General features: G+C 44.4%; 2 protein-coding genes across 5 annotated transcripts in view; one reads left to right on the top strand and one right to left on the bottom strand.

Annotated features, from left to right (window-relative positions):
- ATP2A2 (ATPase sarcoplasmic/endoplasmic reticulum Ca2+ transporting 2) overlaps nucleotides 1-6,162 on the top strand; it is a 39,753-nt gene extending 33,591 nt beyond the window's left edge. Inside the window, exons 20-21 of one of the 3 annotated variants that reach the window (XR_001558467.2) lie at nucleotides 104-1,689; nucleotides 5,021-6,162. Coding sequence is in view for 2 of the 3 variants with exons in the window: in XM_015877723.2 (XP_015733209.1) it covers nucleotides 104-373 (270 nt within the window). In the remaining variant the exon portion in view is untranslated. Of the gene's footprint in view, nucleotides 1-103; nucleotides 1,787-5,020 lie in introns of those variants that run through there. The other 2 variants (XM_015877724.2, XM_015877723.2) reach the window with 2 other exon arrangements.
- Nucleotides 1,099-20,507, bottom strand: ANAPC7 (anaphase promoting complex subunit 7). 2 transcript variants are annotated; one of them, XR_001558469.2, is made up of 15 exons: nucleotides 20,287-20,507; nucleotides 19,621-19,807; nucleotides 18,877-18,996; nucleotides 18,258-18,369; nucleotides 17,877-18,030; nucleotides 17,628-17,770; nucleotides 17,413-17,530; nucleotides 16,812-17,008; nucleotides 16,011-16,235; nucleotides 15,463-15,613; nucleotides 13,635-14,964; nucleotides 12,965-13,110; nucleotides 9,391-9,435; nucleotides 8,998-9,114; nucleotides 1,099-8,289 (listed from the first exon to the last, which is right to left on the bottom strand). XR_001558469.2 is itself a non-coding variant. In XM_015877728.2 (11 exons), exons 1-11 carry the CDS (start codon nucleotides 20,385-20,387, stop codon nucleotides 14,775-14,777), a joined length of 1,698 nt encoding a protein of 565 aa, XP_015733214.1. In that variant the 5' UTR covers nucleotides 20,388-20,507; the 3' UTR covers nucleotides 13,306-14,774. The 2 variants fall into 2 exon arrangements, 1 of the variants encoding a protein (XP_015733214.1); XM_015877728.2 differs by lacking the exons at nucleotides 1,099-8,289; nucleotides 8,998-9,114; nucleotides 9,391-9,435; nucleotides 12,965-13,110 and having other exon boundaries at nucleotides 13,306-14,964.
- Nucleotides 20,508-20,815: the final 308 nt, after the last annotated feature.

Here is a 20,815-nt window from a genome sequence, read left to right as displayed (position 1 = left end):
CAGTCCATCCCTGAGCTCGGAGGTGGAGCAGAAAACCTTGGTGTGGAGCTTAAGGCAAGGGACGGAGGTGAAGCAAAGCTGTAACGCTTGGCTGTTCTTTCAGATTATCTTCCAGATCACACCTTTAAACGTGACGCAATGGCTGATGGTGTTGAAAATCTCACTACCTGTCATTCTGCTGGATGAAACACTTAAATACGTGGCCCGTAACTACCTGGAACCTGGTAAAGATAGTGTGCGGCCTGCCACCAAACCGTGTTCTTTGTCAGCATGCACCGAAGGAGTTTCCTGGCCCTTTGTGTTCATTACCCTGCCCTTGGTTATCTGGCTTTACAGCACAGACACTAACTTTAGCGATATGTTCTTGTCTTGACTGACATGGTGACAGTTTTACATTCAGAGGAAAAGTTTAACTTAATCAATTTTTTTTTTTTATTGTTTAGAGCAACTTGTCTATTTCTGCTGAATTTTCACATGAACATATTTGCTGGTGATGGAGGTTTCATATTCTAGGTTTTGGTTTTGGTTTGTTTTTTTTTTTGCTTTTTCTTCAGTGGGGGCAATATATTCCTCTTTTATACACAGTTAAAGTGTCCATTGACATGTACAGAGAACTAACACTATTTTATGCAAATATTTTTTTGTAGATGAAAAGCATGTACAGTGTTCTGTTCAATAGTTTATTCATCATGTAAAAAAAAAAGCCAACAAAACAGTTTTTGAGCCAGCGGACACTATCGAATGAAATTGGCAGCAGATTTTAGGGAATGAATGTGTGTTGTCTAAAACTAAAAAGAAAACAAAAGCATGTAACTGTTTGTCTTCTGCATGGTCATCCAAACTTAATTTGTCATACGGTCAGGTTTTATTTTATCCATAAGCCAAACTTCCTGCACTGGGTACAGAGCGCTGCTGCCTTGGGCAGCTTTTCTTCTCGGTCTCCCCTCTTCCTGCTCCCTTGCTCTGGGTTCTCGACTGTCCTTGTTTACACCACTTTCTGTATGAGTTCTGCCTAATCCTGCTCGTGCAGAAAATGCCATTCCAGGTGCAGCCTGCTGGGGTTCTTCCATCCTCAACACACACAGGTTTTTTGTTTTGTTTTTTTTTAAAGAGATTATTTATTTGTCTATTGTATTTTTATTGTAACAGACCTTGTTTTGCCAGCGTTGCCCATGATGCAGGGTTAGGGAGGTCGACTCAAACCTAAACCAAGCCTTTTTAACCGACCCAATCTGTTTTATTTCCAAAAGAGGGTTGCCATTGATTTTTTTTGTTTGTTTTTTTAATACCTTACGTGTCAGATTGTTTCTCCCCCGCCATTTTTAAGATCAAAACTTGTAATAAGACCTGGAATAATAAGTTGCACTGCGTAGCTAGAAGTGGGATTGACCGCACTTAGGGCACTAATGATACGGTGTATACACGGAGTTGCTCTGCTGGCCTGTTGTTAGCCTGAGTTGAAGTGACAAGCTCGTGTGTGTTGTTTGTAAAATGTGTAAATAGCACATGACCAAATTGAACATATTGTATAGAACTATTTTTATTTTGATGTGGCACTAACCACCTTCATTATTACGGTAAATGTTAAAGCATGTTTTCAAATTCAGTCCTGTATCAACAACGTGTAAGTCATTAACAGTCCTAACTGTGGTGTTTTTCTCCAATGCCTTCCAACTTTCATCGACTAAAGTGAGTATTTCTCTTCCATTTCACCATGCCAGTGGTGACTTGCTGTAAAATAGCGTATGCTGTATTCATGTTGAAGAATAAATAGTAATTTCCCTCATTCCCATGCTGTGTTTTGTCAAATTCTGCTGTGCTACATTATTATCACCACTTTAGACTCTTGCCTTATGGTACGAAGCTCCAGTTATTGATTCTGAAGGTAAAGAGTTTGCTTTTGTTTGGCTGTTTTAGATCTTATTCTGTAGCACTCGGTTCCTCTGTGATCTTAGCTTCTGCTCTTGAGGTGGAGATAAAATTGGATAAAGCTCTTACTGAAGGCAGTGACAGCTGTTTATATGATGTTTTTAGTGTCCAGAACCCCTGGTGGTCAAGCACTGGCTTATCCTTAAGCTCTTTCCTGCTCTGAAATGTGGGAATCCCCTCAGAGCAGCCTGGCCCATCTCCTCTAATTGCTAATCCCAGTGCTGTATGTGCAGGTGCTCCTCTTTGCAAAAACTGTCTGTTTCCAGAGCTTGGAAACGCTTTGAATTGTGGTCATTGGAAAGACAGAAGAACAAGCTTGGCTTAACAGAGAAGGCTTTGAAAATTGTACAGGGGTCAATGTGCTTTGGTGGAGTAGCAGGTGCTGTGTTATCTTGTGTTGGCTTGACTTTAATAATCCAATTCAAACAGCTTTCTTATTCCTCACAGAGGAAAATGGTTGTTAAAAGCAACGTTCTGCTGGTGCCAGCTGGAATCCAGCGAGCACAGCTAATCCTGTAGGTTTCGGTCTTCAAATACACACTCTAACCCCAAAATACACAGAACCCTTTGAAATCCCTCTGCATTGTGAGTGCTCACTGTCTGTAGGAATGCTGACTTCCTTTCACTGATGCTGAAGTGATTTGGGGATACGGACCTGATAGAACAGGTGTTGTGCAGGGCTGCAAGCACTGACCTCCCTTGAATGATCTCTTCAGCGTGGCAGAAACCTGTCTGCCAGGCTGGGTGTTGTGTTATACCATAAGGCCGATGGCCAGCAGCAGCCAGGTGCTGTATCAATATTGAATGAGCAATGTTAAGGCTCGCCTGTTTCCTGAAACAGGAAACTACCAGGTCTCATGGATCTGGTTTGGTCTGAAGGCATCTTGAATCACAGGTGTTGTCGTTATTGGAATGAACCACCCACAGGTGTGTTCCCAGCACTTTGGCCACACTCCTGAGCTCAGGTTCTGTGTAAGCCTCCAGAGCCACCTCCATTGGTTGGCTTTTCCAAGCCGTGTACGTGGCAGTACTTCTCAGTTCTTCTTGTCTTCGGTCTTTCTCCTGTCTGTGATGCCAAGTAATTCTGCTACCTAACCCCTTGCTTCCTGTCTCTAAGAAGCTGAAGGGGAAAATGAGGGGATACATTGAATTTAGTCTTTCAGCACCTTCTGCTGGATCTGTCTGACACGCTCAGCTGTGTGTGCTGAAGACAAACCTTGCTGTGAGCTCTGATAGCAATTAACTCGGGGTATCTCACCTTCTGTTGCTTGGATTTTACCTTAGAGAGCTGGACAGCTGGTGGGTGAACGTGGCATTAATCCTCTGATGGCACCTGCAGCATCAGGAGCCTGGTTTTGTTGGACTGTTCCTGGATGCTTTGGGCTGTCTTCATCTACCTGTTTTTTCTTGTGCTTTTTGTGGTTCTCTTAGGATTTCCTTGTTGAAATGAGGCAGTAGGGCTCCCTGTGATCAGCACTTCATGCCGTTCAGTGGCATTAACACTTTGCTGTCAGTACTTCTGCTTTCCCAGGGTCGCTCCCATAAGATGGGTGCCAGGTTGACGTGGATTTAGTAGGCAGCATCTTGAAGTTGAAGCTTTTGCTTAATCTCCTTGTCCTGTATTTCTGGCCTCCTCCCTGCACTGGGGTCACGTGGGGACAGGAGTGGAGCTCCTGTTGCAGTGTTCGCCCTGTGAGCCTGCTAACAGCAGCTCTTATGTAGGCAGAAGAAACAAAGATCTCTCTTTTATCTTGCTCTATTTTTAGAAGGTAACTTCCTACCTTTTGTTTTCCCTTTGCTCTCATCTCACCGAGCTGCTTCATCTCTGCAGTCTTCTGTGTTCTGTAGCATCCTTAGTGCTCCTGCTTGGTTTTTATTGAGGAGGGGGCTGAGATGAGCGTCCATTGTGACTGATGGTGCACTGTACACCGAGGCTGCAGGTCTGTGCTGGGGCAGCAGTGAGGTTTTGCTGTTGGCAGCTCCTCCTGAGCTCAGTGCTCTGTGGGCTGGTCCAGCTCAGAGCAGAGATGATGGTCAGGCAGCTGCCATCATGTGTTGGCAGCATGGAGACAAAAGCTTTTATCTTCCCGGTGCCCCGGGCTCTCTCAGCTTTCACATGTGAGTGATTCCAAGTCCCAGTCCTGAGCTCCACAACCAGCTGTGCCTTTTTGTTGCCCAGGCACTGAAATTAGTTCATGGTTTTTCCCCCAAAGCATTATTGCAGCAACAAAAAAGAATCAGTATTGAAAGAAAAAGCTGCAGAAAAATATACAGCAGTCTGTCGGTGCTGTGAAGCTCGTGGTTGTAGAGGGGTCCTTGTGGGCAAAGCTAAGGGTAAGGAAAGGAGTTTTGAATCTGATGATAAAATGCAGTACAGCAGCCCCTGTCACTGCTCTGAGAGCACAGAATGTATCTGGTCACTGCTTAAAGATGGTTGAATTCGCTGAGATGAAGGGAGGTCAAACTGATCCGAAGCTGTCTGTCTTTTGCACCTGTCTTGTTTACCTTTTTTGCACTTCTAACCATTAACCGTTTCCCTAATCTCTGCTAATTACATCCTTAATTACATTAATATCGTGCATTCTCAAACCTGAGCGGGAGAACCTAAATTTGAAGGGCCGCCATTGAGGTGCAGGCAGGCAGAGATGCTCCCTTCCTCCTGACACAAGGCCGGCCTGGTGCTGTGCGCTGGGTAATGCTGGGAGCATCAGTCTGCATAGTTTAGGCTTCTTAAAGCTTTCTAATGCTTCACAGAAAGAGCTGCAAAACCTGAAAGAGGGGCATTGTTAGGTCAGTCCTGGGCCAAATTTGCAATGTAAGGTCTCAATTAGGGGGGGGGAAATGCTCCTCTGCAGCCTTTGGCAGGGAGCGCTGATGGTGAAGGCAGCTCAGCAGGAGAGCTGAGAGGTGCTTGGAGTGCCCCAGCATTCAGAACAAAGTAACCCGAGAGCGTCCCTTCAATGGCAGAGCAGTTGGTTATCAGGCCTAACATCCTTTCTTCTGTCACTGTTGATCTTAAGTCTTGCTTTTAGAACGGTGCTTTGCATTCATCCTTTCATTAACTGATACCTTTTCTTTCTTTCCTTTTCAGCAATACTGGAGTAATCACTTCCTAAACAATTTTGCAGAAATGTGAGGTTGTTGGTTTTTTGTTTTTTTTTTCCTCCCTTTGTTGCGTGCATGTGTTTTTAGCAACACATCTCCCCAAAGTGCTGCATGTATCATGTGTAAAGATTCTTTGCTTCCCCTCCAAACAAAGCTCATGGTGTTCTCTGTGGAAGAAACGTGTGCTGCCGGTAGGACTTGAGATGTACAGAGGTTCAATAGAGCTGACCCAGTTGGGGACTCTCAGAGAAGTTTTGGGTTCTGTGCTGCATGGAGAAGAACTCGTTGATCCCCGGATAAGAAGCGCTGAGCTGTCAGCCTGTTTTCCATATTTCCTGTATGTAAAATGTCAGTTTATAAAGTGTACAATATTGAATTAATGCATGCCTTGGGTTGTAGACAAATCTGTATCGTATCATCCGGACGTGCCGCTCTAACAGCTCATGTACAACGCCATCCTAGCTATGAATCCACAGACAAGACTACGGCTGAATGTCCAACTGCAAAGCCTCCAGTCCATCACTTTGGGTTGTGTTTTTTTATTATCATGTGTGCAAATCGACCTGTTTTGCACTGTAATAATGTAACTTATTGAAGTCTAAGGCAGTGAGACAGATGTTGGTGCGATACAAAACAGCATCATGCGTCCATCGAGACGGCAGCAAACGGCTTGGCCAGTTACAACTGCATGTAATGACCTCTAGAAGCTGTAAATAAGATCGGTTCTCTACTTCCATGCTGACAGTAAGAAGCATCACACCTAGTTTCATTTGTATCAGGTAAATAAATCTATTCTACAATACATCCCTGGCGTGTCATTTGATGCACTTTGTTTCCTGCAGGTACCTGAGTGTGTCCTTCAGCCTGTCCTGCCCTTAATGCCAGGCAGCACACGCTCACACCCAGCACTGCATTACTGCACTCTTTCCTTCCTTCTAGAACTATGCAGACGCCGGCTGCTCTTCCAGCACTACGACCTCCTCGCTGCTGTGATTCCTCCGCGCAGGGGTTTGTGTGTGTGTTTAAGGGACACTGTCAAGTAGTTTGGTCACTCGAGGTTTTGTTTTTTTAATGCTCCATTGTTTGTAAATCCCTCCGGTGAACTTAAAATAAACATTTCTTGCCCAATTACACTTTCATTATTTTTTTTTCTGTCCTTTTCTGTTTTTTAAACCCTTTCAGGCCTTTGTAGCTGCTTGGTTTTGTCAGTGATGAACCAGCTGTGTGCTCCTTGCCTGCACTGGGGCTCTGTCTGTCCCTGAGACCTGCACGCAGCCGCAGGCTCCAGCCCTCCTTAAGCATCAAGTGAGACTAAAGGAGACTAAAGCACTCAAGGGATAAAAGCTACGTCTGCCAAGTGTCCTCTGATGCTCCGCTCTAAATCTCATAAATGAAGTTTTGTTTGGAGTGAGAGGAGGGGAGTGAGGGTACAAGCAGAGCCTCTCTAAATAAGCAACTTCAAAAGCGAGTAATGTGTTTTAAATTAAATGTAATGCCTCTTAAACTCTGGGCTGCGATACCAGCACGGTGCCTGCAGACAGTGTTACCCAAATTAGGTGACGGCTGAGACCCTTCAAAAACAACAGCACGAGGTTTAAAAATACTTAAAGCTGAATTCCACCGCTCAGCTCCGCTATATGATGCTGGGTGCTGTGCTGATACATGGGGCTGAACTACTCTGCTGGGCTGCTTCCTACTATGGTAGCGTTGCTCTGAGCTCTGCTCTCAACCTCTGGGCCAAAGCTGTCAGAGCTGAGCGCAGCGCCCAGTGCTTATCTGCAGCCATGGCTCTTCCTTATTTATAGGCTGGTTTCAGCCCGCAGCGCTGTCACCAAATAACCCAGCATTGCTGCACCAGCACCAGAAGGCAGCAACTTGGACACCCAGGTTTAACAATTAGTGTAATTCACTCCTACCATGATGGAGGAAAGCACCTCATTAACACCTCTAGCTTGACCATGAGAAAAATGAGGCTCATTTCTTCAGCTACAGGCAGCTGAAGTTTAGTTTTGCAAAGACCAAACTTACTATTTTTAATCATTTTGAAGTTCCCATCTGCAAGCTTAACCAGTCCCCCAAGCAAACTGCAAGCAGTATTGCCTGCAACAGAGAGAACCTGGAGCAGCTCAGTGCGTTGCTAAGTACTCACATATGAGGCTATGGGGTAAGAGATGCTGAGATAAACAGCTTCATCTTCCCCCTCCTCACCTCCCTGTGACACCCCGGCCCTACAGCAGTGTGGGGTGGGCCCACACCCACAGCTCCCACAGCTCTCAGCCATTACAGACACATTGCATCAAACATGGCACAGAGGGCAGAAATAGCCCCGTTTTTACACCGAGGTGAATTTAATTGGGTAAGATTAAACCCACACCCACCTCCGCAGTGGGGGGAGAGAGCTGAGAAAAGCGTTTGGTAGAGGAGAAAGCAAGTTGGCTTCACAGCTTCAGTGAGGAAAAAGCCTCAGGAAAAGCCCCAGGCCAGGCCTGCAGAACAAAGCAGGCAGCCACTCCTGCTCCCCTTTACTCTGCAGGACTTTAAGATGTTTTACTACAACAATTCACCTGCAACAGTTTAAGTGCTCTACAGCAAAAGTGTTTGGAGCACCATGTATCATCCCTGACCTCACACATCTGCCCTTTAGACATTCCCCACCACAGGCCAATCCCTTTCCTCAGCACCTTCACCTGTGCCTGCTGCAGCTCATTTAGCCCCCGAAACAAAGCTGCAAAATAAACAGGGAGCAAATCTAATGGCTGTCTATGACGGACAGCTTGCTGGCAATAAACTGCAGCTGAGACAGGAGGTTCTGCACTGTAGGACCCTGCTCAAAACACACAGATAAGTGGGCAGCATTAAGAGCAGCAGCCAGAGGCTGATGTGAAAAAGGCAGGTCAGCTCTGCTCCTGCTGAAGGAGCACTGCAAGTTCACCTCAGAAAAGGGGCCGTGCTCCTCAGCAGCCTGTGGCAGAGCTTGGTAATAAGGCCAAGTCCTTGTTCTTGTTTAAACAGAGGCTGTGGGACCTGCATTCATGTGGGTGAGTTACCCCATCCGCCTCCTGCAGCAGCTGGAGAGAAACGTGCGGTGTCACAAGAGCATCTCGAAGCTTCCATTTATATCCGTATCATCGGGTCTTGTGGAGGCAGCGCAATTTGCACATCATCCCACCAGCGGATTTTGCTGACTCACCAGCTTCAAGAGAAGGAAAATTCCCCAGCCCTGTTCCCAAAGTACGGTCAGCCTCCAGGATCCACCTGGAACACAAGAGAGGCAACAACCATCACCCTGCAATAAGAAACAACAACAAAGGCCACAAACTGATAAGCCTGGACTGCTGTAAGCCCATGCTATTTTTGCAGGTGGCAGTGTCAGTTTTTCCTACGGAGGCAGGCAAAGAGCGCTGCTTTGCTATTGGGGTCAGATAACATCGGAGGCTAACAATCAAGTTGCAACCAGCTCACGCATTCGTAACCAAGTCACACAGCTCCTGCTCGCTGCCATTGCACAACAACAAGCGTTTCGGTCTCGCGCTTCTTCCTGCCCTCCCCTGCACACAGCGAGGCACGACACCCCAGACAGATTCACTAATAGAAACGTTTCTCTTATCGCCGCTCTCCTCCAGATACAGCCGTTCAGGTATGAGAATAACCTCCAGCAGGTGAAACATGGGCACACAGGGAGCTCATCCAGGTGCGTGTCCTTCCTGCTGCTGGAGGATCAAAGCCCCAGCCCCGGTCAGACTGCATCCATCAGGCAGTGCACACCAACTGCAATTGGCCTCTCACAACACAAGGCTGAGTTTCCAAAGCGCCCTGAGCCTGCTTTAACAAGTTTTACGCCCTCCACCATTACAGAACTACCCAGAGAAACATTGCAGAGACTTTTACCAACACTGCAATGTTGTGTCAATTGGATTCTGTAATAAAAGAGCAAAAAGTTGTAGGTAATGAGCCAGAACTGACCTGGGGGATGAATGTGTGGGCTGTGCAGCGTGAGATCTGTATTAGCACATGCAACAGAGAAAGGCCAGCGCTGCAGCTGGCTGGGTACAGCAACAGGGAACAAGATGTTCCCTTTGTCTGCGGGGAAGGAAAGAGCAAAGAATTGGGCTGAAATGAAATTTGAGCACCTAAAATCCTGCAAAATTCCTTTTTGGAGCTGACATTACCCCTGGAACACAGACCCCCTTCCCTTCCCTTCCCTTCCCTTCCCTTCCCTTCCCTTCCCTTCCCTTCCCTTCCCTTCCCTTCCCTTCCCTTCCCTTCCCTTCCCTTCCCTTCCCTTCCCTTCCCTTCCCTTCCCTTCCCTTCCCTTCCCTTCCCTTCCCTTTTTCCTTCCTGGAATTGCTCTCACACCTGATGTTGCCTTTCTGTGCACACTCAGCCCCGCACTGGTAAGACCTGAAAACAAAGTGAAGCAGAGGAAGGGTTAAACTCCCTTTGCAAAAACTGAAATATTTCCAGGGCTGAAGTGCTATTGGGTGGAAGGTCCTTGAAACTCCTTAGAGCCCAGCACTGCAGTGAGGGCAGTGAACACTTGCTCACCTTGATGACGGACTTAAGCAGGAAGCACAAACACTGTGGTTACCTTCTGGTTCTGTCGGGCTGCTACGACCCCCAGGCCTGAAAAAGCTCCTTGGTCACAGACTGCAGCTATTTGCTGTTTCCCAACAGACAGACTTTACAAACACTGTTTTCAGGCCCCATATGGCTGCAGCTTACACAGAGCAGTATGAAGAATGTTCCTATCTGCAGACTGCTGCTCTCTACTGATGTCATCATAATTCAGTTTCCTGGAAAACTGCTTAGTATTCCAGCAAGATGAAGCCAAGTTACCAGCTTCGACACATCAAACCCTACTGCATGACAAGGAAGAACACAGAATATTATACAATAAACATGAGGCTAAAAGCAGAACAACAACAACAATCTGTCAAACAGTTCAGGGAAAGGGCTGCCATCCTAATGACCTTTGCAGCAATGCATGGGGCAATGTGCCACCCCTCCAGCCAACAGAGGAGCGGGGCCTTTTATGCCTCCAGCTCAACCCAAGCTCTCGGATCAACTGCCAGTATAAGCATCACCCTCTGCCAACGGCTGAGCTCTCCCAGCCCTGGGAGCCCAAGTAGGAGTTGTTCCAAGTCACCAAACCCCCCATGAGGGAAGCAAAGCGTGCTGCTGCTGCCCGCCTGTCAGGAGACTTGGATGTAATTGGACTTTCTGTTCTCTGTAAATATGTTAGAAATCCAAACCAGCTCTCAGGATGTGGGCTTTTCCCCCTCCCTTTTCCTCTGGACAAGCACTCTGAGGCTCGCTGTGCTCTGACACACACAGCTGACAGCTGAAATAAAGGCCAGCTGAAGTGTCCAAAGGCAGATTTCAGAATGCAAGGACAGTTTCCTGCTGTGCCACACACTGGTCCAGCATCGTGCAGGCAGGACACAGAGCAGGACTGCCACATCAGCAGATGTCATCTGATCTCCCTTAAGAAATGGTGCTGTCTGTGAAGGGGTAGAGGTTAAATATGTAAAACCTGTATGCCAGGAACCACACTGCTACTGTTAGAAACCCTCTGCATGCATCAGTATTTTGACAGGATGACAAAGAGAGAGAAGAAAAGCAAACTGATGTCCGAACTTCTGAAGTCCTTTGCCCCTCCTGTGAGATGTGACCCTGGGATCCGAGCTGTAAGGAAACCTGTAGGGTTAAGTCTGCTATTGCAATCCCAAGTTATGTGACAACGTTGCAGCTACGTATGTCTCACACAGGAACTGATTCCTCAGCTTCCTCCAGCAACATTCATACTCCTTTCCCATCCGACTTTAACTTTCTAACTCTGCAAAACTTTTTCCCTTCGTGTCTTGTTTGTTTCTAATGCTACTCTCTATTTTTAAAGCCTTGATATGTTTGCTGGCCCTGCAAAAGGCCATGTCAAGGAGGAGGGGGCTGAGGACTGTGATGTGGAACTGATGAGTTGGAGCTGAGGCTTAAGGCTGTGGTGAAACACCTCAATGAACCGTAAACTGTTGATGCAGGAAATTTCAATGTAATGATTTCCTGTGTCTGTGTATCAAGTGAAGCTGTTTGGCCAGTCCACGTTCACCACCATTGATGCAAAATAGAAAGAATAGTCTGTTTTCACTTACTGTCTAGAGCCGCACGCATGCTTTGCTAACCTTAATGCTAATGGTTGTTTAATGCTCTGCGTGGAATGTGCAGGGGAAGTTTTCACTGCGGCGGGTCACTGACAGATGTTTACATTGCAAAAGCCTCCGTTTAAAACTGCTTCTCTGCTCTGAACCATCACCCGGCAGAGGCAAACGACTGAACCAGTTTGGAGATCAGTTTCCTTTTCCTTCTTTCTCTTTGTCATCCTGTCAAAATATTGCTGCGTGCAGAAGGTCTGGGGATCTAACAGTAGCAGTGCGGTTCCTGACATACAGATTTTAAGGCAGGGTTTGCTGAGTAAAAAATATTCCTCGCCTTTGTCTTGGACGGATCAATTTCTGCATCACTGAGCTCCTGAAAAGGGTAGATGTTTGGTAGCCACATCAATGCTTTTAGATTCTAGTAAATTAAGACTTTTAGCCCATCCAAGTCTATATAAGGGCCTTATGTTTGTACAAACTGTCCACTGACCTCACTTCTGTATCTTTCTGTTCATGAAGCAGGACAGAATTCAAGGCCTGCTAATGACATCTGTGATTTCAAAGTCAAACACGGCTGTCAGGATTTCAAGCACACAGTTCCTTTCTCCTTACACAACCCAGAACAGCATGAGCTGCAGAATACAACTGGATGTCAATTGCTTTTTGGTGTCACCTAAGAAGTGCTTCACTTCTGGGAGTTTACATCACAGATGGAACAGATGTGAACATCTGCTTTTAGCTTTAGTGCACTACAACTGATGGGCAGAATGAGGTCAACTGCTTATTAGGGACTAATTGTTCTGGTCCCTAAACTAGAAAACCAGTAAATGAATTGAAGAGCACAAAATCTATGCAAATCCAGAGATGATATTCTAAAATTAAAGCATTAATGAAGGCTCATTGGCATACAAGAATCCCTTTGGATTTCTGAAGCTGGTGCAAAGTACATCTATGTATATAATATCAAATGCATTCAGCACATATCACATTGAAGTTCCTCAGTCCCTTGCACTGTCTTTAATTGTAAATACTGTAACAAGCTACATAACCATAATGCAAATATTTCTGTAGGTACTTGTAGCAGAAATGCTAAGTCACAGCTTGAAGCAGTGATGGAACACCTGGGAGAACCAGGGCCAACCCAGGGGTGCTCAGCTGCATGCAATGTACCTGAGTGAGTGGAAGAGGTGGAGCCAGGATCCAGCCCTTCCCAGCCCTCATTTAAGGGTTGGCAGTGGAGGTGAGGGTACCTTTCTGGACATCTCTGCCTACTGGAGGTCCCTTTGAGGTAAGAAGTTTTTGTCTGTGTCCACAGTTGCTGCCTTTGGGCTTGTTTTCACTTGCTGCAGCCTGGGGTTGGGCCACCCTTCTATTATCCCTTTGCTTTCCATCACATGACAGTACTGGTCTATGTGTTGACTGAAACATTTAGCAAAGTTCTGAGAAAAACTAAGCAGCAAGAACACAACACTAAGGGATACAACTGCATTTTGACAGCTCTCTTAAGGTGTTCTTAGGTGTACCTGAACTTGGTTACACATAAGCACAGCGACATTTTGTGGTTTTGTTTTTGAACAGCACTCTCAGCTTCACTTTATCAGACAATCAACAGACTCTATGTGGTGATTCAGTAAAGCTGTGGTTCTCAGGTTTCCTGTTCTACGCAAACATTGTTTCAGAGAAATGCTCGAGACCAGTGGTTTTCACCTGCAGCTTGTGATGGATTTAAAGGAATAGTAAAACAAAATGGCTGAACAGCTCATAAACTATGTACCACGTACCTCATTCATTTCTCTCGTCACATATTAGTTCTTAATATTAAGAAGTCCATTCTTCAATCCAGTAGGAATGGTTGAAGCATCACCTAGGAAGCTGCTGACCCTACCTATCTGTTGGACATAGGCTCGAGCTTTCATCAGATTGTATCCTGAGGGGGGAAAAAAGAGCTGGTTTCAATTTGTCTGTAAATCTGTATTTCTTTCTATTACAAAGAAATAGGCAATGAGCTGAAAGCTGTTCACTGCATCACAGAGCAAGGCTGTAAATAGTTAAGTTCTTCATTTTAAAATAGGTTCTGCTCCCTCATAAACCAGAATGCAATTAGCAGAATGTGCACTGTAACTGAAATGAAGCTGTTCAGTGTGTTTATTTAATTACAGAGCAGTCACAACTTATGCCAGTTCAACCACCAAGACAGCAGCATGGGCTTTTCTGTTCCTCCCACAGAATCTTCAACCAAGCAGAACTCCATTTAATACTTTGGAAAGTTTAAAGCCCTCAGGATTCCAGAGAGAAGAGATACTCAGCTCTTCTGCTTGTTTTTAAGTGCTAAAATACTAGTTTCCTTTCTAAGAATGTGACATAGCGAGGTACTTCAATAACGGTCTGTAAGAGGATTGATCTGCTGTGTGTTCTTGTAATTCATATAGCACATCACAGAAGAGCTTTTACCCTTATTGGTGCTGTACTTCTACAGCTAGGGGACGCCTGTTCTCTGTGTCAGGTATTTGTACAAGTAGGTATTCCTCTGTTAGCTGCTATGCTGAACTGCTTTTTAGCCCTGCATTAAGGTCCATCTGCTCCAGCATAACTGCGGGTACAGGATAAATGTGAAAGAGATTAAACTGGCAATGTAAAGAGATGTTTAAGGAAATAGTAAGGAAAACAGAATGGTAAGAAATGTAACAGCACAAAGTAATTCCTCCTCCTACACACTGAGCCCACAGAACTGAAACAAAGATCACCCTCAAAGAGATGGTGTTGAAATGATAACGTGAATTCAAATACTATCTGACAAAAAGTATATATATGACAAAAACAAGCTGATATATATTTGTACGTTTTTGCAGAGAAGCAAGTGGAATAGGATGAATTCTTATACCTCCTGTATGCAGAACATGAAGTGCTTTGAGTCACTGCTGTAAAAGCCTTTAGTAACACACTGAAGTAAAACTCAACTGCATTTAAAAATGTTTATGTACAGACAGATTATAAGGTTTAATAAGGGCTGGTTTGACTCTGTACACATAGAAATCAATCAGCTACAAAAGTGTCCTCTAGCTCAAAGCTGCCTGGGGTGCCAAACTTCTTTACACCACATGCAATGCCTTGTAAAAAGACAGTAATTAAACCAACACAGCGAGTAAGAAGTGCTGCTTTCAGCCACAGCCAAGTGACTCCTCCAGACTTCATCAGGAGTGTGAGCCCAAATCGCTGCTTACAAACAAGGGAAGAAGACCTTTTTTACAAAGGCATATACCAAAATACTATTTACAAATTGATAAAGCACACTTAGCCCTCAACACGACAGCTTTCATCATAAACAGCAGGCTTACAGAAACCTTAGATTCTAATGCTTTTGGTTTGATTAACTGCAGTTAATCTCTTATGCTTAATAAATAAGAAGCATCAAGAATCTTCATGGCACTGAGATGCATAGACTGAAACCATTTAATAGTTCTATTAAATTAAAAAAAAAAAAAAAAAAAAAGATAAAAAAGAGTCTTCAGTTCCTGCAAAGATCAGAGTTCAGAAAGGAATGGCCCTACTGATGTTCTCATGTGCCAAATCAAGCACTGGGGAGAGCAGCCATCACTGCATGCCAAACCACTGCTCTTGATCTGCCCACTGGGCTGCCTCACTGTCACTGCCTTCCAAGTCCCCCTCTTCTCCACTTCCCTCCATATCATCCACATCTTCTTCCTGGGTTGCATCTGTTGGACTTTCCTCTTTTTCCATTTTCTGCATTCCTTCTAGTGACTTCTGATCATTTGGATCCAAGCTGAGGGGAAAGAGAAGAAAAGTAAGTATTGCCTTAAGACTTATTTTTCTTATCTTTATGGTAATGTCACAAATATAGAAACATTTAACTTCAGAAGGTAACATCATGGTTCTTTATTACCTATTTAAATTTACACAGTAGCTCCTGTTTATATATCATCTCCTGCTCTAATGGAACAGCTCCCAAGAATCCTGCCTGTATAATTATTAGTTATAAATACATCCATGCCTCAATCACTTCAGTAGCCAAGGAACTCCATGTCCAGCAATGTGTCTGCAGTTAATACAATCCCTATATTTTGCACTCCTTGGCACAAAGCCCTGTGACCAACTAATTCATTATCAGAATGCGATGTATACGTTTGTCTGCTTTGAGGAAGAATGATGTGAAGCTACCCTTGATGCATGCCCTAATCAACCAGTGCCCTGGCACTCAATTTTTTACTTGGTTGGTTATTCAATTCTATGTGTACGATACAGTCTCAGCCCTCATGCTTACCTTAGGGCAATACTGTACTGGTCCATTGCTTCCTGGTACTCATTGACAGCTACAAGGAAGTCTCCCAGTATTCGATGCAGAACACAGTCACTCTGATTAGCCAGTGCATTCCTCAGCAAAGCAATTCCATCTTCATACTTCTGCTCTCTACCTGTTTATTTGCAAAACTACAGTTTTAATTAATAGTTTAGATAACTGTGTAAGCAGACTGTACTCCAAGGGCTACCACAACACAAAAGCATTTCTTCTCTTGGAGCTGTTGGCATGAAGGATGGCAGCAATACGCTTTTTGTAAGCAATAACTGCTACACACATTAACACATCATATACTTTGAATGCAAAACATTTTGTATACAGTGGCTTTAAGTGCTGCCATAACGTCAGTTGCTAGGTATAATTAATTCCCATGCTTTTTCCTTCCAAACAGAACTGACAGATCCCTGTGGTGCAACATCCCTGTCATGTTATTTGCACTGATGAGGCCACAGAACGCTCCTGTATATGAAAGAGTAAGTTTTAAGAAAGCTGACATGAAAAAAGAAACTTACTAAGAAGTTCTGCTTTCTTTACCACAGCTTTAATGTAATCAGGTCTTTGTGTCAGTGCTTTGTCCAGTAATGTTTTTGCTTTCTCCTGTGTGACTGGGTCTTCAAGGCAGACTGTTGCTAACAGAGTGAGCGTCTGTGCATTTGCTCCCAGAGTTTTATACACGTTATTTGCCATAACCATAGCTTCCCGGATACTGTTAGATGCCAGGTAACATTCAATGAGACCTGATAATAAGAAAGAAAAGCGTTTCAGTTTCATTTGGTATATCCAGATGATACCTGTTGCCAGCAGTTGAAATATTCTACAAGCAATTCCTAAGACTGCCAATATACAGTATGTTGGAAGCACTATTGTCCATTTTTATTTAATATTGAGGGTTTTATTCTGCTAAGAGAACTTTTAACTCCACAAAAAAATGCATACTCCCCCCAAGTATTTCTCCTTAACTATTTACCATCAAACTCTGCTCATGCTTAGGAGACAGTATGTCAAAATGAGGCTCCTGGTATGACTAACCATACACTGAATGTCATCATCCAAAACTGATCTGCTCAAAACACCCGGGTCTGTTTACACTCAGATTAAACCACTTAAAAACAAACAATTTGAAAATGCTTCTTATAAACACATGCATTCTCTAGTATCTCCTGTCTGACTACTTCTACCAGCACTATAGTTTTTTGGGTAAAAATAACTTTACATGTTAGAAAGTCAACAGGGGAAAAGAGCTTGTCTATTCTTTCTCAATAAGAGCCGTTAACACTGCACCAATGCAGTCTGAGGAGCTTTGTTTCACTCACCCTCATAGCAATCCAACCTGCAAGGTGCAAGACGTATCGCTTCACGGAAGTGTATGATTGCTTCCTGTACTCGGCCCATATTCCTGAGGGCAGCTCCCTTCAGCAACAGAGCTTGAACACTGTTGCTATTAAGCTGGATAGCTTTGGCTCCTAAATATAAGGCACGGGAGTATCGTTTACTATAAAAACTATGACACCTATGGAAAGACAAGATGGATTGTAAACATGTACTGCCTGTGTACACTCACAGAGACTTAAAAGAGGGAAGGAACAGGTTACAAGTAACTGCTGAACCTTCTACATTTTAAGTTAAAAATAAAAGTTTGTGTAAAAACAAACAAACAAACACCTCCCCAAACACCTCTGGAAAACAAACAAACAAGAGAACACCATTAACCATCACAGCTATTTAACACATCATTGCTATTGCAAAGGTTTAGTCATTCAAACCAGTTTAGTCTTAAAGAAACCAACCAAAATAGGTACTCCTGACTAGTTCAAGTTACTTCCAAAACAGGACAAAAAAGCTGATCTCACTCTATCAGCTGTAATGGACTACACTCAGCAAATCAAGGGTAAGAAAGGAAAGAGAGCATCTTACCCAGACACTACCCAGGGTTCTGCGTGTTGATCTGAAATATTGAAGAGACGGCAGCCTAAGTTTTCTACATCCTCCAGTCGACCTTCCCGTGCCAACAAATAGCCATACACATCCATTCCTACAGTGAAAAGTTTGAGAGACAATATTTGCTTGCTACTCTAACTTAATTTAGCAGAACATTATACTAGGTAAATTTTCCACTATGATTTACTCACCTTTTATTAGGTAAGGATCCAGCATTTGAGCTTGTTCAAATTTTAGAATAGAGTTTTTATTATCTCCAGCTCTGAAATACAGGTCTGCTAAGCTCCCCAGTAGATCTACATTATCCCTCAGCAGTGACTTTTTCTCTAAAGAGCTTTAAGAGAAACAAATTGCTGTTGTTAATGTGTAATGATATTATAAAATGTCATTGAAGAAATATTTTATGGCATTTGATTACATCACACTCTTCCAAATCTTACCAAATTGTATTGATGGCTCTAGTGTTATCTCCAGTATGCACAAACGCATATGCCTTGATCCACACTGAAAGCCAGTCCAAGTTTGGAATGCTCTGAATGATATTTATTGTCATAGAGGCCACTTCTGCACCCTTCACTGACAGCGACAGCAAACCTGTTCACAGAGGTATTCAAAATCATACAGAACAATTTCAATCACCGTTGCTACAAATTATCTGAAGACAAGGAAGCACAAACAATTTGTCACGAATTTATAGTTTGCATTAAATACATCTGCATCAGATATTACCTAGAGATGGCAGTCAATTACCTAGTCCCAACCATGCTTCAAATTATAATGCTTCTTAGGATTGATGTACTTAACAGCGTGGAGAAACCTACCTAGTATGGCATCAAGTGCTAACGGGCACTGCCTCAGTACTTCCTTGTAGCTTGTAACAGAGGAGCGTTCTTGACCTGCTTTCTTGTATAGATTTGCCAGCATCATATTGATCTGCAAGTATTAGAAAGGAGTCCTCACTAAGAAAAGGTCACAACTTTGCCCTCCCTCCAGCATGCCGTCCCTCCCTTCCGTTCTGAGTAGAGATCACTATAACCTACTATGTATGTATTATAAAATTAATATTGACTCTTGAGTCCAAATGTAAAATGTACATCTTTTTATTTACATAGTACAACTGGAAACCCCAGCATTGTGACATCCAAAAATGGACAAGTGTTTTAAGTATGACAAGAAGAACCTGTACATCCACTGCACTAATCTTCTTTCAGTTCATTTCTTCTATCAATGGAAGCTCTCAAGAGAAGGAAGGCATGAAATGTTTCTTTTTAGCTTTTAAATTGTAATCAGTGATAAAAGAACAGAAACAATTTAAGCTCTGTGCAGTCCAACTAGCTGAGTCCTGCTACATTCTAGTGTATATAGATTAAGTTTGCTTTCCTCAACCTTTTTTTCTACCTTCTGAGCAAGCACCGATGACAAACATCTGCCAGAACAAACCTTTGGGGTCCTCTGTCTGGAAGGAATCCCATCCAGAATGGCAATAGCATCTTTATCTTGCTTCAGCATGGTGTAACATTCAGCCATTTTATATTTTACTTCAATTTCAGACGGTAAACACTGAAATGAAATACAACTATTGAAGGCCAACTGTAGTGGAAATGTTATGTCACAGACTGAAACAGTGATGGAGCAGCTGGTGGGAAGGACCAACCCAGGGAAGCTCAGGTGCAGACAATGTATCTGAGTAACTGGAAGGGGTGGAGCAAGGACCCAGCTCTTCCTAGCCCTTATTTAAGGGTTGGCAGTGAAGGTGGAAGTATTACACTAGCAGCCTGCATACTAGAGACCTTCTAAAGGTAAGCAGATTTTCTTCCTTTGTTTCTGTATTCACAGCTACTGTATCAGGGCTTGTTTTCATTTGCTGCGGCCTAGAATTATGCCACCCTGCTATTGCTGTGCTTTCCATTACGTTATAGCATTATAGCATTGCAACAACATCATAGTTGTTACATTAATATGGTCTCGTTTAATGCTTAGCATAGATTAAAAATACCCAGTGCAAGAAAGGTAAAAATGTAGCTTACTGATAGCTTACATTGCTCATCTCTTCCAAAACCATGAATTACACTTCAAACATACAAGCAGTCTGTGGTCTAACACAATATTGAAACTCCAACATGCTCTGAAGCAGAGGGGGATGCACAATAGTTACATGCAGCACATCAGTTAGTGTTTAAATACCTGGCTCTGAGGAGTTGATGCAGCGTTCCCAGTAGAAGGCCTCACTTTGGAGGTTTTACTCAATGCTTTCTTCTGCTGCAAAGCCATCGTATACTTGCTCACGGCATTTCTATATTCTTTGTCGTGGAAAAGAGAGTCTGCGTGGTACACGAGGAGTTGGTACTTCTGAGATGGTGAAAACAGCTCCCTAGGAAAGATACAGACAGGCTGAGATTGCCTAATAGCCTGAGAAACAAGGACAGACTACAAGATGTTCATCCAGCTTCAACTTTGAGCTGTTACTGCTGCTTTACTACATGGATAGCAGCACTGTGAGGAGCTGTGCTGAAATGTAAGGATTTCAGAATGGGATTGTGGCTCTACTACCTCATAAAACCACCCAAAACGATTCAGGAAAGCTCTGAAAAACAACCGGAACCGCGAGAGTGAGGGAAGCGTTGTGATGTACACGGGGCACCGTTGGTAAGGGAAGAAATTGTTGTATCTCCACTGGGGGAGCCCATGCAGGGCCACGGCCCGCTGCTGCTGGGCTGAGGTGGGTTGAGAGAACACAGCTTCATCCCTTCAGGGCCTGAGCAACGGCAGCGCACCAAGCCCGTCGGGAAGGAAGGGGCCTGAAGGCAGGGGCCTGTATTCCTTCCCGGTCCCGTCAGAAGGGCCACTCACGGGTTGTTGCCGCTCATGGTTAGGAGAAGCCCGCTGAGGAGCCGCACGTTGGAGTGGAGCCCGGCGGAGGCCATTTCCCGTACGTGTTCCACCACACTCATGGCGGAGGAAGGACAGGACAGAAGGAAGAACACAGAACGGAACGGATCGCGGCCCGGCTCAGCTCGCCGCCACTCCAAAATGGCGCCAAGGCGGGGCCTCGTAACGCTGCCCACAGGCGCCCGCGCCGCCGCAGTGCTGTTGAGGCGGGGCTACGTGATGTCTGTGGTAACAGGGAGATGATGCTGCAGGGCGTGTCCCGTCATAGCATCTTTATTTCTTTATTTTAATTTAAGATTTAGACCTTGTGTCTGCGCAGCTCTCGAGCCTGGATGCTTTTCTCCTCAGATTTCAATGTGTGATGGCTGCAGCAGTGATGTGAGGTGGCAAAGCTTGTGCCTATAAGGAAACTGAGGAGAGGGAGGCCTCAAAACATGGGCTGCCCACAGGTGAAACACCTCAGTGGTGCTGCTGTGAACTGAAGCACACA

The sequence above is a fragment of the Coturnix japonica genome, chromosome 15 (assembly GCF_001577835.2).
Source record: "Coturnix japonica isolate 7356 chromosome 15, Coturnix japonica 2.1, whole genome shotgun sequence".
NCBI lineage: Eukaryota > Metazoa > Chordata > Aves > Galliformes > Phasianidae > Coturnix > Coturnix japonica.
The sequence above is the reverse complement of the archived record's forward strand: the minus strand, read 5'-3'. Positions and strand labels throughout refer to the sequence as shown.